The sequence below is a fragment of the Limulus polyphemus genome, unplaced genomic scaffold (assembly GCF_000517525.1).
Source record: "Limulus polyphemus unplaced genomic scaffold, Limulus_polyphemus-2.1.2 Scaffold487, whole genome shotgun sequence".
Lineage (NCBI taxonomy): Eukaryota > Metazoa > Arthropoda > Merostomata > Xiphosura > Limulidae > Limulus > Limulus polyphemus.
This window is the reverse complement of record NW_013666097.1, coordinates 10,041-28,493: the sequence shown is the minus strand read 5'-3', so window position 1 is coordinate 28,493 and position 18,453 is coordinate 10,041. Positions and strand designations below refer to the sequence as shown.

Below are 18,453 nucleotides of genomic sequence, written 5' to 3'. Positions count from 1 at the left end.
AATCGGAAAGGTGTTCTTCTTCTCCACGACAGTGCACGTCCACATGTGGCACGTTTGACGCGACACAAGGTTATGGAGTTGGGCTGGGAAGTTTAGCATTTTTGAAATCTACTCGAAATGTTCCCTAGTGTTATGTTTAAATCTCAGCTAAACTGGACACTGTAGATTGTCTCTTGACTTGCTTTTCTTCTTGGGTGATTAATTTAGTATTTTGAAAATGACTCAAAATATTCCTTAATACTTTATTTAGACCCCAACTAATTGGATATTGTAGATTGCTAGATACAATTCTTTCATGTTTAGATACAAATTAGGAGATTTTCCAGTATACGGCAAGCCCCAGTTCATGTTTAGATACATATTACATCTTCCTATATTCGGAAAGTCCCAGTTCGTGTTAAGATAAATATTATATCTTCCTGTATTCGGAAAGTCCCAGTTCGTGTTAAGATAAATATTAGATCTTCCTGTATTCGGAAAGTCCCAGTTCATGTTTAGATACAAATTAGATCTTCCTGTATACAAGTCCCAGTTGGAAATGCCCCACCCTACATCTCAATGTTGCATGTGTAGAAGATTTGTTTGTTTGAAGTTATGCACAAAGCTACACAATGGGCTATCTGTGCTCTGCCCACCACGAATATCGAAGCCCGCAGACATACCGCTGTACCACTGGGGGACAAAGAAGAAGAAGAAGGACTTGTGCCTTATGTAAGACATTAAATTATATACACTATTGTAATATATTTCAAAACTAAAGCTATTAGTGTCTTTACTCAAGAAACAAATGGTATAAAGTTCTTTCTATTAGCCAGACCCAGTAATCACAGTCACATGTAATTTTTTTTTTTCATTATTTGAACAATATTTTTTTATTGCTGTGGTATACTTACATTCTGTTGATTTATTTATTGATCATCGACGATTTCATGGAAAAATGAGTGTCTCTTTTTAAATTGAAAGATTAATTATGCTTTTCTCAAAAGGCAATGAGCAAAAATCGTTTCGAATAACTGGCTCTAATGATTCTAGAACATTATCAGTTTCGATAAGAATAATTACATAACGAACAGAAGAACGTAAATTTGCTAGTTCAAAGTTAGATAACTCTTTTATTTTTATGAAATCTCACATTTTTATTATTTCACTGAAAGGGGGGTGAGCAATACTGTTTGCTGGTCCTGAATCGGTGACCAGCTCCAAACAGCGCCACCTTTGCGTGGCGTCCGGGTGAAATTGCTCCCTGTTCGCGCGGTCACTGGATACAGATCATTGTGCCTTTAATATTTTTTTTCTTTTTTTTTTTCATTTACACACTAGAACTAAACTGAAGATAACAAAATTCATGTTTTATTTTTGGTCTCACTGCAAATGTATGAGATCCAAAATGTTTTCATCAGCTGACCCTGAATGTCATGGCCTGTGTTTCTTTAACTGTCATATACAGAACTTCAATAACAGCTCCACAACAGAAATAAACAAACAAAATTATATAATACAATTAGATTTATGACACTCATTTTATTATACTGTCGCAACTTGGATTTTAGGACCTTGCCCTAAGGCTGGCCCTATTGGGTTTTCTCTTTTATTTTGTTATCAAATTGTAGACAATAACGGATGAGAAGCTTACGCTAGAAACGTTTTAATTATTTCTGAAGTGTTTATGCTGAAGGTGGAATTAGGAAAATTCGAATACGTCCATTATATTCATCCTATCAACAATTTTATGATTTTATGTTTCCGCTAAACGAGCCGTGAACCTATTTTATGTTAACAATACCATTCCAACAATATTCATGTGAAACATATTCGCCTACACATGGTGTTAAATACTTCAAAGCCAACAATATTCATGTGAAACATATTCGCCTACACACACGGTGTTAAATACTTCAAAGCTTGTTACTGATCATCGTTTGTTCCCAAGTCAGCGTAATTCCCATTTTATGAGTCATATTTTCTGGAGATCGTTTTTTGCGAAACTGAGAAAAACACAATGGTACGTACGGTTTGACATCAATAAAAACGGGAAGGTGGAAACGATGGGATTAGACTTTTCCAGTACCTCTTGATAAAAAATATAAAAAACATATATTTTCCAGGCTTCCCAGTTATGAACAGTTTGTTTACGAGATCCCGTGATTTTCATGACCTGTGCGAACTCAATTTCACACTAATGCCGTTAATTTGGCTTAAAATATTAATATGAAGTTACGCAAAAATAACAATGCCTTAACCCTTCAACTGCGGATATAATGCAAGCATTTTACGCGCAACATTTTGAATGGCTTGTCGCAAAAATTCGAGAATCTTTGCGCATGGGGTGGTAGGCAGATTTACAAAAGCTGCAAACGAAGGGTTAAAAAACCACTAACGACTTCAAAATGTACTCTTACAAAAATTAATGTGTTAAAAAATACAAATTGTGAAACAATGAAATTTGGAATGTTTTGCATTTAAGACACAAAAATTCCAAAATTTGCACAAGAATACGAAAAAAGGATAAGCAAAAAATGTTACCTAACAATTCATCTCTTTCTTCGTACAACTTTTGTAGTTTGTCTCCTTTCTCTGCTAAGCCATCCACTTCCTCCTTCAAGACATCTCGCTGCTGAGTTGTGCTATCCAGTTCTCGTTTGATAATCTCCTAAAAAAATGTCAAAAGACTTACCACGCTTTGTATGCGGTAGTAATCTCACTAGAGAAACGTTTAAGACCACTTTTTAACTTGGTGCTGGCGATTAGAGTATCAAAGGTAATAATATCAATAAGTTAACTGGTATTTTGAGTAATTACTCATCTAAAATGTAACCAGTTCAATTGAAAATAGCTAAAACAATCTATTCAAAATACCAGTTAAAGTATTGAAATTATTACCTTTGATACTCTAATCGCCAGGATGCATGGTTTTGAATAGAAAGCTGTAATCGAAGTCAATAAGTTAAAGGTTTTGATTTAAAGCATTTTACTGATCACTGATGACTTAGAATTATTTAGGTTTTTCAATAACGTGACTATACCCTCATAAAAATGCATATATAGCTTATAAAAATGTGCTGACAAACTTGATCAGTAATTCTAGATTTAAACACTAACTTTGACTATTAATAAAATATTCCACTTCATGCCCACATCAGCACCATTGGTTATCGAACTCAAGCACAATTTTATTACAAATCATCACACTACTATGACTGCTCACCAATGTCAAGCAAAAGGCCAACCACAAATCAAACCATTAAAGTTCTGACACTGAAGAAACAATCTGATAAACACAACTTACCATAGAAAACTAAATTACTTTATATAATAACAAGCTTCACCTATATCTTTCCAAGTCGTCGACTTTGAAGAGTTAAGCCAATCACCTACTTCTAAAATAAATATAACACGACATTACCTTCAGAACACTATCTTTATTATAACTCGATATTTCGCCTTACAACATCTTCAAGAAAACCCTTATCGAGTTATAAAAGCAGTATTTTGAAGATTGAGGCCGTGTTATATTTATTTTCAAAGAGTCGAATTATAAACATCATTTAGCATTCAACAAAATTAATAATACAAAAATCACCTACTACACTTAAGTACACAAATTTAAAATGATAACAAAGTATCCAATTTCGGAAATTTATTAAAATATGTGAAAATGAACTCAGCCTCTTACTGATAATGATAATCAAACAAATTCAAGTGCTGTTGTTTCTTCCAATAAAATTAACAGAAACATGTGCAAGTGTTACGACAATTAACACAGCATGTGCAAGTGTTACGACAATTAACAGAAGCATGTACAAGTGTTACGACAATTAACAGAAGCGTGTGAAAGTGTTACGACTAAACATGTTTTTTATTTTGTCCTCTGAAACCAGCCACACTGTAATCTTTATGCTGTTGAAATAATTACGTTACCTGTCTGTTTAGTGCATCCACAAAATCTTCTTGTTCTTTACTCAGTTCGTGACCACTGTCTGCCTTTTCCATGAGAAACTGTTTTACGCTTATCTGATCGTTGTTATCATCGGGATCCAGTGCAGCATGAAGCGCAGCCCTAAACATAGCGTTAAAAAAATAAAGTACATTAAAGTAATAACTCGTAAATGAAATTAAGTCCCCTTTTTTTTTACTTCTCGAAAATATACTTTTATAATTAATAAAGCCCCACAGTGGTACAGCGGTATGTCTGCGGACTTACAACGCTAGAATTCGGTTTTCGATACCCGTGGTGGGCAGAGCACAGATAGCCCATTGTGTAGCTTTGTGCTTAATTACAAACAATAATTAATAAAAAAACAGATGAATTATGAGAAACTTGATATTTTTCTGTTATTTTCACCAGAAAAATCTCAACTATTAATACAGAAAACGGAAATAGAATCCGACCAAAAATTGTCGTCTGGCTCAAAAGCTTATCTTGTTATTTCTTAGTGATACAAGATATCATTTTTCACTTTCACGAGTTCTAGAAGCGTGACAAAATGCTAAATCGAACTTTTACGTCAGACTATAAGTTTCTAGAAGCGCAAGAAAATGAAACTAATGATTTTTAGAAGTGTGACAAAAAGCCAAAGTAAACTCGTACATTGTTTAGAAGTTCTAAAGCTGCAATAAAAATTGAACATACTGGTTTTCAGAGGTATGAAGAAAGCCAAAGTAAACTAGTGCATTGTTCTAAAAAGTGTTCTAAAAGTGCAGCAAAAATTGAGTTTAATGATATCTAGAAGTTTGACAAAAAGCCAAGGTGAACGTATACGTCTTTCTAGAAAAAGTTGTATAAGTGTGAAAAAGTAAACTTTACATCCTTCTGAAAACTTTCTAGAAGTGCACCAAAAATGAACTTAATTATTTTTAGAAGAGTGAAAACAAGCCAAGATGAACTTGTATATCACTCTAAGAAAGTTCTACAAGTGTAACAAAAAATGAACTTAATTATTTTTAGAAGAGTGAAAACAAGCCAAGATGAACTTGTATATCACTCTAAGAAAGTTCTACAAGTGTAACAAAAAAATGAACTTAATTATTTTTTGAAGTGTGACAACAACCCAAAGTAAACTTGTACATACTTCTACAAAAGATAAACTTAATCATTTTTAGAAGTGCGAAAGAAAGCCAAAGTTAACTTTTTCATCTTCTAAAACGTTTTATTTAATTATTTTTTGAAGTATGGCAAAAAATCAAAGCAAACTTTTACATCTTCTAAAAATGTCTTGGAGTGCACTGAAAGATGTATTTAATGTTGTTGTTTTTTTCAATTGTGACAAAGCAAACTTGTATATTGTTTCAAAAAAATTCTAGAGGTGCAACAAAGAATGAATTTCTTTATTTTTAGAAGTGTCACAAATATTATTTTTAACGCAAAACTATGCAATGGGCTATCTGTGCTCTGTACAGCGTGAAGAATCGAACCCCTGAAACTTACTATTGACCCACCAGGAGATGAAGTGTGCTAAAAGACAAAGTAAATTTTTACGTTTTGTAAAAGTTTCCAGAGGTGAGACAAGAAATTAATCTAATGATGTATGAAAGTGTGACAGACAGTCAAAGCTAATTATTTCTAGAAGTGTGTCAAAAGTCAATCTCATAATAATAAATAAATAATAATATTATTATTAGAAATACATCAAGAAGTCAAAATAAATACAGAAAGAAAGGCAATAATATTTTTTGTTGTTTGTTTGGAATTATGCACAAAGCTACACAATGGGCTATCTGTGCTCTGCCCACCACGGGTATCGAAACCCTGTTTCTAGCGATGTAAGTCCGCAGACATACCGCTGTGCCACTGAGGGTGGGGGGGGGGCAAAAAATATTCAAAGAATAAAAGTAATTCTTAACCATTTATATATATTAGTAGATAATGTTCGCTAGATGATATGCCTAGAAATTACATGCGTATCAATCATAAGAATTATAGGTATGTTTGATATTTTCAATTATTAAATGATATCCAGATGTACATCACGATAATACTGGATCTAACACTGCGATGTCTCTGGTTTTACTTGTGTCCTCTGTCGTTATTGGCATTTAATTTGTTTAACATTTTTCGTAAGCTTACTTATGTTAGTGCTCTCTGTATGGTCATCATGAAAAATCTCTCAATTCAGTTTAAAAATGCTTATGTTTACCCTATTCCTATCTTTACCACAGCCACCGATAGTGCACGGCGGAAGTTATATTTTCATCCTTGTGTGTGTGTGTGTGTGTTTGTCAGCAAAATTTCAGTAAAACGCTTGAACGAATTTGGACGAAAGTTGATATACATTTAGACTATGGCCCAACTTAGATATTTTTTGTTTGAAGATAAGCACAAAGCAACACAATGAGTTATCTGTGCTCTGCCCAACACGGTATCGAAACCCGGTTTCTAGGGTTGTAAGTCCGCAGACGTACCGCTGTGCTACTGGGAGGCCCCCAACATAGAGATTGTTAGTTTTTGGACGGTCAAAGTCACAGCAAGGTCACGAAAATCCAAAAAAATCCCTATTTGTTAACATGGGGACCGATTTTTCTCACTATTTTTGCTCTATAACTCAGTCAAAAACTGGAGGGACACTCAGTAGGCGATCACATTCGACTCTTAAAAAATTACGAAAAATGTGTTTGTGTGTCTGTCGTTATCAACAGACAGTGGTCATTTTTGTCAGACAATGAGGAATAAGATTCTACATATGTCCACCAAGTTACATCAAAATACAGTCAATTTTTGACTGAGTTATAGGTCAAAAATCGGTCCCCATGTTAATAGACAGGGATTTTTATTTCGTGACCTTGACCCTGAAAAATCTAATCCCTTCTAAGTTTGGTCATAATCCAAATTATACCAACTTTCGTCCAAATTCATTCAGCCGTTTTCGAGAAATTTTGCTGACAAACAGATACACACACACACACAGGGGTGAAAACATAACCGCCCACCTTCGGTGGCGGAGGTAATGGTCAGATTTTGATGAAACTTGGTAGACGTGTATAGAATGCTATTCCTCATTGTCCTGCCAAAAATGATCCGTGTCTGTTGATGACGATGGACATACGGACACATTTTCGTATTTTCTTAAGCTGACTATGATCAAGGCAGCATGGCAGTGGTACGCGCTCTACTGAATGTCCCTCTATTTGTTTTTTTTGCGTTTCTCCTATAAATTTGTTATCTGTAGTTTTTTTGTTTGTATTTACATACAATTTTTTATCTCATACTATATTACAATGTGTTTAGTTCCATATAAAACGTTATAATTAGGACATAAATTTCAATTATATAAATAAATGAGTCTCAACGACCATGGCATCTAGATGTCAAGACAAGGCTTAGCTGGTTGTTCATAAGCACGTAATCCGTGACCATGTATCTAAAGCAACCTAAATGTAACTCGTAAACTTGAATGGATAAAAAGAAAACCTTTCTGTCTGTACTGCTGATAAGATGCTTTTGCTTAAAACAAAAAATGCTCACAACAAATACATAAAAAGAATGTGTGAAATATTTCCTGCGATAATTTAGTTAGTTTACATGATTTGCATTTGTTTAAAACTAAAAACACCAGTATGATATGAAGTACGTGCCACCGTAAAGCGAAATAAATAATCATAAGAATACAGCCTATTTTACTTTTTATTATTATTTCGAGAGTGTTCTTACGCCTGTTGTTCCAGTTCTTTTTGAGTTTCTTCCAGTTCCTGGACCTTCTTCTCCAGTTTTTCCAACTGTTCAGTCTTCACCTGGTAATTCTCCATGATATGCCTCTTCTCGTACGTCTGAATCTCCTTCTCCATATCAAGATACTTCTCTAAAGTCTCTACCGATAACTCCACCTATGTCAACAAACATAAAAGATAAACAATATCTACCTATCTGTCTATCTAACCACTTAATTATCAATCAGTCTTTCTATCCGTCTCTCTATCTACCAATCTGTCTGCTCTTATATACAGTTTTGTGCAACTGATGTTAAATGAAAATACGTTTAATAAATAAATCACAATATTTTTTTACATTATTGGATCTGTGTTAGCTGACCTAACTTACAAGTGATAGACTAGACTAGAGGGAAGACAGTTAGTCATCACCACCCACCATCAACTCTTGGGCTAGTATTTAACAACAAAAAGTAGGATTTACCCTCACATTATAACACTCCCTCGGCTGAAAAGAAAATCTTGTTTTGTTATGGGATTCGAACCCACGACCAACAGGTTGCGAGTCGAGCGCCTTAACCACTAGCCCATCCAAGTACTTTTTACATTAGACTTTGAGCACATACTATCCAGTTAAATATTTTACAAAAACTGTTAAGCTAAATTCATAACTTCAAGAATTCAATTTTGAAGTACAGAATAGCACCATGTGCCTACAATCCCCTTAGTTAAGTTTTTTTTTTTTCAAAAGTATAGCTTTTTTCAAAGCTCTCTGTTTGAATATATAGATTTGCATGAAATAACACACTTTCCCTGTTTTGAAAGCAATCAAGATATAAGTCGTTAATAGCCGTTTTTCTTTCAGGATGGATAGCAGGTAACGTTCAGAAATAGAAAGCTATCTTTCCTGTCAGCGAATTGGATAAGGGCTAGGAGCAGCCGCGCTCTAGAGTTCAACTATCAGTGGCCAAAGGTCTTTATCATTAGGTGCATTTAGGACGTAAACTTGTAAAATAACTTTTGAAAAACGTTTAAGCTTAACTGTTTTCTTTCAAATTTTTCTTTTGGAAGATCTTTGGTTAAATTAACTGAGTTGTAAAAGTTTTGTATTTAAATTCAATTTGAAAGCTTTTGTTAGAATCATAAGAATTGCATTAAAGTAAGAATAGTTTAGTTGTTTTGTTGGACATTGGTTTTAATCTTTGCTAAACTTCATGTTTAAATTGAAATGTTTTTCACTTTTTAAGAATTACTTTGGGTTTTCATATTATGGGTTGAAAATTAACACACGGGTGGGGGCACACCAACTTTGAATGAAGTATTCACTTTTACTCTAATCGGTTCGACATACACACCATTGAACACTTGCCTCTTTTTCGTTATTGCTTTTTGTTTTTGTACACAAACATTTTCGTACTTGGTAAGCTAGTGGATTGGATCCCTAGATGATTCTGGTTGTAACTCAGAGAGGTCATTATAATCCGTAGTCCAGCATTCTCCAAACTTCGAGTTAGAAGTTACAGCTGACTGCTCTATGGGAAAACATTTTTACTGGATATACCACATAATAGTCAAGTAAGGAAAATTTTAGTGCTGTGACTAAGGATATTTGCATTGTGGAGTACTGCAATTCTCTTTGAGAGGACTTAGCAGCCAGAATTTTGAGTGCCCTAATGAATACTCTGGTTTTCTTAAGTATATAATATGGCTTTCTCTACAGAACAACAAGTTTATGATGTGAAAGGTAGATGAATATGGTGCCAGGGCAGAAAGGTCTACCGGAAGTGTAGCCAAATCTGAAGGAAGTATTTCTGGCATTTCGAAAGTTTCCTGGTGCTGTGAAGATCCTTGATAAATGTCACCCTGCAGTCAATAACTCGAAATGGAGAGCGCTACTCAAATGGTTTTCAAACCTCTTCCCCTGAGGTTAAGCCAAGGCTGCATAAAAGTACCTAAGTGACTAATGCTCAATGGGATAGCATGAGATCAAGGATTTTCGAGACTGAATGAGGTGGTCTCTACAGGACCCAAGATACTCACTGAATAAAATAGCACAAACACAACTCTAGTTGGAGCTGCCTACAGGAGAAAGGCAAGATGAACCAAAAGTAGGAAAGCTCCACTAGCAACAGTTGTTTCACTAACAGGTAGGAAAACCAGAGATAGCCATTGGGGAATGGTGGGAGCTTTCCGTGAAGAGATTCAGGGGTGTAATGTTGTTGACTGACAAAAGCAACCAATGTGAGATGTCTTGCCAGCAGGTGGGAAAGCTGCCCAGTTGTTTATAAAAACTGTCAATATGAACAGTCCCACCAACAGGTGAGACTGCTATTCCTATTTGTTGGTAAAAGGCACCAACATAAAAAAAATCCACAACAGGTGAGACCTATGGGTCCTTCAGAGAACTTGGTTGCCTTCACTAATTATCTGCATTTCATGAAGGTGGTAGCATGTCCTGTAATTATAGCTGTGGATTGAAAGGACATGCTTGTTGATAAATTTATCGAGGGACTTCCAAGTGAGACAACGAGGCATCTTCAGTTGATTTAGGACGTTCTAACCCTAATGGAAGCAGTTTTTGGGGTGATAAGGTTCAAGGTAATCACTTCATATTGATTATAGGAGAAGAAGAAGCCAGCAGTGGCAGCAGTCATGGTTCCACAACTCCCAGCCCATCTCATCCAACCAGCTGTTCCTTTACACGAGAAAGTTCCACCGTGAATGAGCCTACGATCAATGCTTCAAACCTCTGTGATAGAACCAGGTAGTTACCTGTGAATGGACAGGGATTTCAAGGCCCTTCTATACTATTTGTGCCACAGCCAATACAGCCACTATCCTCACTTAGAGTACACTCTAGGAAGGAGAGTTAGAGCTAGTACTATGATATTAGGTTGATTGAACATTTTGGTCCTAGTCTTGCAAGATTGAGAGAACCATTCATCTTGCCCACCTACTAAGCAGTTGCAGAAAGGCCAGCATCAGGCAGTATAGTCACAGCTTAGACTCCAGGAAACTAACAGAGCCTGCACCAGGTCTGGCCACTGACCTGGAGGTAAAGAAGATAGTGGTTATCCCAGTACTGAATTGGCGTAGTTGAGCTTGGTATGTACTTCTTAGAGTACTTGGAAAGGTCATGGAGTTCTTGGTAAATACAAGAGCTGCATGTACCATGGTGTATCAGGTGCTTGGAGTGAAATCTCCACTACAGCCAGTAAATACTTTGTCTTACCAAACAGTATACATCTGATTGTGAATGTAGAGGCCCATTTCTGACTATGTATGGGTCACCTAAAACCATAGCATAAAGTTAGTGGTAGTAAATCTTGGTTCTGGTGTCAGCATACTGGGTATAAATATACTGAAGAAACTCTCATCAGCCTTTGCCTATTCAACAGGCGAGCTCAGTTTTATTGAGAAAACCTTCCAATGCAGACCAGAACCAACCTTGGAACAGTTAATTGCTCGTGTGTATTTGCCAGAGAAAATCACAATACCTCCATTCACACAAGAACATGCCATGGTTTATTGTTGACGAGATTGAATGTGTGTTGGCTCTATGTCAAACGATAATAGAATCAACACATGAAACACTATTTCCTATCCAGCAGTAGCATGGATAATGATCTGTCCATCAAAGGACGCAGTCCTCAAACTACCATAAACCTATAGACCATTGGTGCTCCATCTCTCTTCTGAAATAGTCAGCAGAGCAGTAAGTGAAATGGTGCTAACTGATGACAGCTGTAAGGCTAGTGTTACTACCATTGCACAAGATCTGAATACAAATGATCAGTTCCCAGCTCACCTTAGCAAGTTATTCGATTATCACAGAAAAAAATCTAGATTCAACTCAGCACTGAATCTCAGAAGCTTGCTGATGTGCTAGGTGGACCACGTGGCAAATTAGGTAAAACCAAAATCACAAGTCACCATATTCAAATTGTTGCCTAATATCCAATAATAAAAACACTACATAGGCTTCCCTGGAGCACTAGGGACATATCCAGCATTGAAATAATGTGGATAATGGAGTACAATGTCGTTCACCATTCCGAGAGTTTATGGTCACCTGCACTTGTGTTTTTTGAACGAAAGATAGTAGTTGATTTCTGCAGTGGTTCATTATGCTAAACCTGGTCTCTAGATACTGGCTAGTCAAACTTGATGAAAGTAAGGTGAACACTGTTTTAGCACTTTGGTAGTTGATTTCTGCAGTGGTTCATTATGCTAAACCTGGTCTCTAGATACTGGCTAGTCAAACTTGATGAAAGTAAGGTGAACACTGTTTTAGCACTTTGGAAAGGCTGTTTGAATTTAGAGTTATGCCATTTGGTCAAGATAATGCCCCAGTCGCTTTCGAGAAACTGATGAGCCGTGCACTGACAGTTAGTAAACACAGATACTGCACCATAAAAATGAATTTCGTGCAGCTGTAGTTTATGTGAAGCACTACCAACACTATCTGTTGGAGGTAAAGTTCATTCTCCAACTATATTATGCATCTCTAAAATGGCTCATGAACTTTAAAAATCCAGAAGGTATGATTCTATGTTCATAACATTGCAGGACTATGATATTACCATAATTCACTGTCCAGGACAGCAGCATGGAAATGTAGATAGATTATCTTGTTACATGGTAAGACTACATCTATTCAATGGATGCCCTGATCATGGGCATCATCCTGACCTGAAAGCCGTTTCAGCTGTAACACCACAGACCCATACTGGTAATGAATCAACTGTAAAAATGAATACCAAAACATAACTCTGAAAGAGCTCCTAGATAAAAAAAATTGCAAGGTCCAGACCTAGCCTGGGCACTACATCCCATGCAGCAGGAAAATACATGACCAGCATGGATGGAAAACTAAGTGTGAGCAGATGCAGTCTGACACATTTGTAAGAGTAGTTGCTGGTGCACAGTGTCATGTTATACCAATTCTATCAATTACCACAATGTGGTACTCAACCTGTGTTGCAACTAGTGGTATCTCAGCATCTAGGGGAGCAAATTCTCCAAACCTTGCATGATGCAAAGAGTAAAAGTCATCAGGGCGTTACTCGAACTATTGAACAGGTTTAAATTATCTCGTACAGTGATGGGTTCAGTCCTGCACCATTGGTGTGGAGCATAGAAAAAAAATCAGCCATGACATCACAAACACCAGCAAATAAGTAGAGGTTCTACACTCCAGCAAACAGAAGTTGTTGGGTTCTTGGATGTTTGCCTAACATGAACATGTTTGGGCGAGAAACAACTCTCTGGGTAGATGTTATGTATATGGCTCACATTCTAGGTCGGATGTAAAAGAGTGCTCACAAGTCCATGTGATGACAGACAAGTATGAGTTTATGCATGGAAACAAAATAGCTCTGATATGGGCTGGTTCTCGCCTAATACTTCAACATGTCAGTCTCTTGACATATGTGATCCAGAATTCATGATGTATATGTAAGCGTGTCAAACACATGACAAGTTGCAACCCTATATAATAGACTGAGGATACTGCTACAGGTACTTATCTGTTTGTGTTAGATTAGCCAAATAACGAACAACTGAAGAGGTGCAACAAGGTTCCAGTGGTTGGCCAATGATACCCGCTGAAGTGATGCTTTTGTAATTAAATGCCAAACCAATAGTTAGGACAATTGTTGACTTGTAGAGTCACTGACTGAAAAGGAAGTGTAGTTGTGTTCTAACCTGAAGTAGGAAGTAAATGGAGTGTTCTTTCAGGAAATTAGTCTTGTTTCATTGGCGTTGCTGGTCTTTAGTTTCTTGTGAAGCCATATAACATTAGTGAATCTACTTGTGTTAAGGTAAGACAGTGGCTCAGTGATCCATAGCTGGTGGCTGGTGGAAAGTAAATGCCTACTTACTTTGGCCCAATGCATTAAGCCAGTGCTATCAAGAGAGTGAATTGACATAAAAAATTGAGACAGCAAAAATAACCTTACTGGCAAGCATAATTTTGGTATTAATAATCTAGTTTAGTTCAATTCTGCTAGGAAATGTATATTTTTCTGAGGCTTGCAAAACTGTTGAGTTCATAGATGGCAGCAAATTACCAAATCATACCTAGCATCATTTAGTTTATGGAAGTATTGCATGTAAGGTACTATGGTGATGGTGCACATGCCAGAGACAATCTGTCAAAGATTATTAGTGTATGTGATGACGTGTAGAAATTACATCCTAACATGTATGAAAACATACATTTGTGATTATGTGTATGCTGGATGTGAAATTCTACATATAGTCATTCATAAGTGTTGTTGAACATAAAATGATTCGGTCAGAGTACAAACTTGATTGAGAATACTAGAATTAGATGTAACTGTTGGATAAAGTTATGGATTTAACTGTGGGTGCTGGCCTGAAATGCATTATGTGAACAAACAGTGAGCTGTTGTTTTCATATAAGCTTGTATAAATGTTTTAGTTTATAACATGTGGGAGGTATTAGGTTTACTGGAAATGGATATGAGTAATGGAGGTTCAAACCTTACAATTGTACATGTGTTTTGAAAATCTTTGCTGGCAACATTTTAGTTGGATTGAGCTTGAATGTAAATGAGTGAGGTAAAAACTACCTGTGAAAAGTGAAATTTATAAACAGCGACTGGTATAACAATTATAAGTTTGGTGAACCTAGGTTTCGTTTGATCAGTAGATTGAAATATTCACAAAATAATCAGTTTTCTGTATAATTTCTAATCATTCATTTATAGTTGAAGGGCAGTCATAGTGAATTAAAAATGTGTTCTGTGCACGATTGCTGGAGGCAAAAATTAACACCTTCATGTACTTAGTTTGTATCTGGAAGATGTAGACAGAGACGATATGTTGATCTCGTTGAGTTTCAACAGTATGAGCAATTAAGTCAACTTCCAAGCAGTATTTGATCTGGTGTCGCTAACTTATGTGGATAACTACACTGCATCACCCCCATTTCCTTCTTCTGGGCCCAGGCTTTGTTGGTTTAACAACAGTATGGTAGTGGAAGGAATGCGCTAGGGTTACATGATAACTGTGAACTAGAAGACCTTGTATTAAATGAGTTGTCTGCAGGTAATATATATAATGCTATACGGGTAAGTTAAGCATGACAACACATAAGTCTTTAGATACGGAACTTGAAAAAGGTTTTAGTTTTAGTTTTCAGTTGCCAGAAGATTTGTGAGTTTGATCTTAAATAGGAAAAGTCAGGATACAAAATATACATCAAGAAGAGTTTCAACTGGTCAGAGAAAGTTCATTGTACTGGCCTGTAGAAAAAACTTTAACCTGAAAGTACCGTCTTTTTTATATTTCAACCTGCTTATTGACATACCTTAATTTTGTTGCTACTCAACTCAAAAATCTGATAAAGAATCATAGATGGAGCCAGTGTTGAGAACTTTCTTTTTGATATCGGTGATTCTCTGGAATTACCCATGCTGCCTTCCACACTTGGGGTTGGACTTAGGTTTATGCTATCAGAGCCAGTAAATAAGAATGCATTGCTGAATGATGCATTTAACATATGGGAATTGAAGGCAGTGACAGTAGGCTCAGCCATATTCACTCTAGAGCATCCCACGATAACGCCAGCTGCCTCACCACTGGATGCGATGACCACAGAGCTAGGGAGTAATTATCATCCAAACCCACAATGCACAGTGTGTCAGTCATTTACATGGAAACTCATTGACCCTTGGAGCTAAAGAGAAGAAAAACTGCAACATTGGGGGTTTTCTTTCAGGGCTCTTCTAAGTGAGTAACCCCAACTTTTTGCCTTAATTGTACATAAGAATTTAATAATTGTGTATATGTAGTTATTTATTCAATGTTTACACCTTTGATTTGTTATTGTAAAGTGTTATCTATATGTGTGTGTGTATATATATAGAATAAAGGTTTGCCTTTGTATTATGTATATATGTATTTAGAGTTGTTTAAATTAAGATATAGATTTAAGGATTTTATATGCATTTGTACAGATATATATATATATGTTTAGGTTTAATGGTTTGGTTTTCTGTAGTGTGTATATGTAATTTGTATTTAAGTTAAGTTCTTTTGAGAGAGCCCTAGATGTATACGTGTAATTATTTTGTTGTGTAACAGTTGTGCTATTATAGAATTATTAATTTACTTAGTTCTATTAATTACAGTTTTTATTTTGATTATTTAATTGGAACTGTTATTCTAAAGTGTAACCTTCATAGTAAAATGTTTTCTGTTGGTTTCTTTTTTACGATTATTTGAGTGTTTAAGAGCTACTGTTTTTTCATGTCAAAAGGTATAAATAACTTTCGATGGTGAAAGATATTTCATGTGTTTCAGTGTTTAAAGATTTTCATTTTGTTTTTCATTTTATGGTTTATTCATAATTTGTTAGACTATGAGGTTAGTATTCTTTGTTAAAGGGTATTTATGTATTTGTCTTTTTTAAAGGATATTTTCTTTGTATTGCTTTTTATTGTTTTTAGGTATTTGTGGTTTTGTGGTCTGTTAGATAATTCTCTCCTAAAGGGGATAACTGAGTTGTAAACCACATTTATGTTTTTGTAAAGTAATGTGTGTGGTTTGTTAATTTTGTGTACATGTGGTTTACCAAAGCAAGATGAGTTCTATAGTTTCTTTTTTTTTGACAGTTCTATATTTAGGGACAGTCAGATCGGCCTGGAGGTAAAGGAGGGAAGAGATGTAGTAAAAGACGGTGTTATGTACATGCTGCCTCTTTATAAGGTTTTTGTTTTTCAAAATTATTGTTTTCAGGAATCCCATTTGGATGCATAAACTTGCCAAAGTAACACTTTAACTTTCCCTGTCTTGAAAACATGCAAAATGTGGATCGCTAATTGGCAGTTAGCCAATTTTCTTACAAGGAAAATAGCATGTGATGTCTAGAAATAGAAAGATATATTTCCTGTTGGTGAACTGGATAAGTGTCAGGGATAGCCATGCCCTAGGGCTCAGCTCTCAATTAACATAATTCTTGAATATGAGGTATGATTAGGATGCAAATTTGGCTTTGTTTGTTTATTTTGTTTTTTCTTATGAAAAGCAATGTTTTCCTCCTTAAGAAAAATTTTAACAACTTTTAAGCTGACTTAACTTTCTTTTAAACTTACGTTTCTTTTGGTGGATCAGTTATTTAAGTTAACTGACTTGTGCAGCTTTTACATTTGACATTAAATTTAACACTAGTTTTGTTAGACTAAACTTAAAGAAGTTTGGTTCTTTTGTTAGACATCAGTATAAGGTTTTTCTAAATTGCAAGCTTAATTTAGGTATAATTTTAAGTTTAACTTTGTGATTTTTCATTCTACAGGTTTTAGTTTAACTTACAGTGAGATAAACCAAACTGGTAAAACCTTGTGAATAAAGTATTCACTTTTACTCTTATCAGTTCGACATGCACCACTGAACACCTGCCCCTTTTGTTTTTGTTATTGTACTGTAGTTTTTGTGTGAATAAACATTTTTAGTATTTTTGAAACTAGAGAACTGAGTCTTTCTCCTAAATGATCCCGGTTCTGTATTAAAGAGACCATTTGACTTCATAGTCCCGTATTCTCTGAAACTCAAGTCAGCGACTCTAACTGACTGTTCTACGAGAAAACCGTTTTATCGGAAATACCACATCTCTAACAGAATCCACAGAAAACTAAAATAGGAGTAAAAAAATGATGAAATATAAAAAAAATAAAAGGAGAAAGAATGGATAAAGGAAAAAAAAAGATGAAGAATAATCATCACGATAAGTATATTAATTAACCCGCTTACATGTATTGTTTCGTCTTTCAACGCCAATGGAGAAGGGCTTGACCCAACATCGTTCACGTTCCTGGGAGCATCCTGTTAGAGATGAAGTTTATGTTAGTTTTACAGAGACATTTTCATTATTTTTATTTTACCGAAACTTAATTCTGTAACACAGTAAAAGTTTTCTGTAGTTGGCATTAGTTATAGTTAACAAGAGAGCCAAGAATTGCCGATATTATCATCTGCAGAACATCAGACAAACATTAGAGAACTGACGATTTAGTTGTTTTGTTAAACCATTATTTTTACCAGTATTGCATACAAAATCAGAATTTATTTTTCGTCAGTAGAATTAAATGATCGCAAAAGATTATAGTATTTGTAACTATCAATTAAATTTGGAATAAAGCTTCATTAGTGATATGTCTTTAAGAATTTAAAACGTATAATATATTTTATAAAGACACTTTAACAATAAATTTTAAATTCTGTTACATCAATTCAATGAAATTATCAAGAATGTAGTTTCTGTAAATTCCAGAGCCTGGTATGGTGTAATGGTTAACGCGTTTGCCTTGCAATCCGAGGGTTGCGGGATCGGAACCTAACGCCGAACATAACAACTTGTTCAGCCGTTGGAGCATTATAATGCGACAGTCAATCCTAGCATTTATTGGTAAAGAGTAACCCACAAGTAGGCAGTGTTTGTTTGTTTGCAGTGAAGCACAAAGCTACACAATGGGCTATCTGTGCTCTGCCCACCACGGGTATCGAAATCCGGTTTCTAGTGTTGTAAGTCCGCAAACATACCGCTGTGCCACTGGGGGGCAGCCGGCAGTGAGTGGTGTTGAGTAGTTGTCTTCCCTTTAGTCTATCACTTCTAAATTAGGGCGGTTAGCGCAGATACCCCACGAGTAGCTATGCGCTAAATTCAACAAACAACCAGTTTACAGTATTATAATACTTAAATTAATCAGATCAAACAGAAAAACTTAAAATATTAATTTTTAATTCTTAATATTATTTTTTCATGAAAGGTCACGTTGAAAAAATAAT

General features: G+C 35.5%; 1 protein-coding gene across 1 annotated transcript in view; it reads right to left on the bottom strand.

Annotated features, from left to right (window-relative positions):
* Nucleotides 1–17,474, bottom strand: part of LOC111085582 — a 68,172-nt gene extending 50,698 nt beyond the window's left edge. The window contains exons 1-4 of the mRNA XM_022384821.1: nt 17,419–17,474; nt 7,646–7,818; nt 3,919–4,057; nt 2,524–2,650 (exon numbers count right to left, since the gene is read on the bottom strand). Of these exons, the coding sequence (XP_022240529.1) occupies nt 2,524–2,650; nt 3,919–4,057; nt 7,646–7,779 (400 nt within the window). The 5' untranslated portion in view covers nt 7,780–7,818; nt 17,419–17,474. The remainder of the gene's footprint in view (nt 1–2,523; nt 2,651–3,918; nt 4,058–7,645; nt 7,819–17,418) is intronic.
* Between the last annotated feature and the right edge of the window lie 979 nt (nt 17,475–18,453).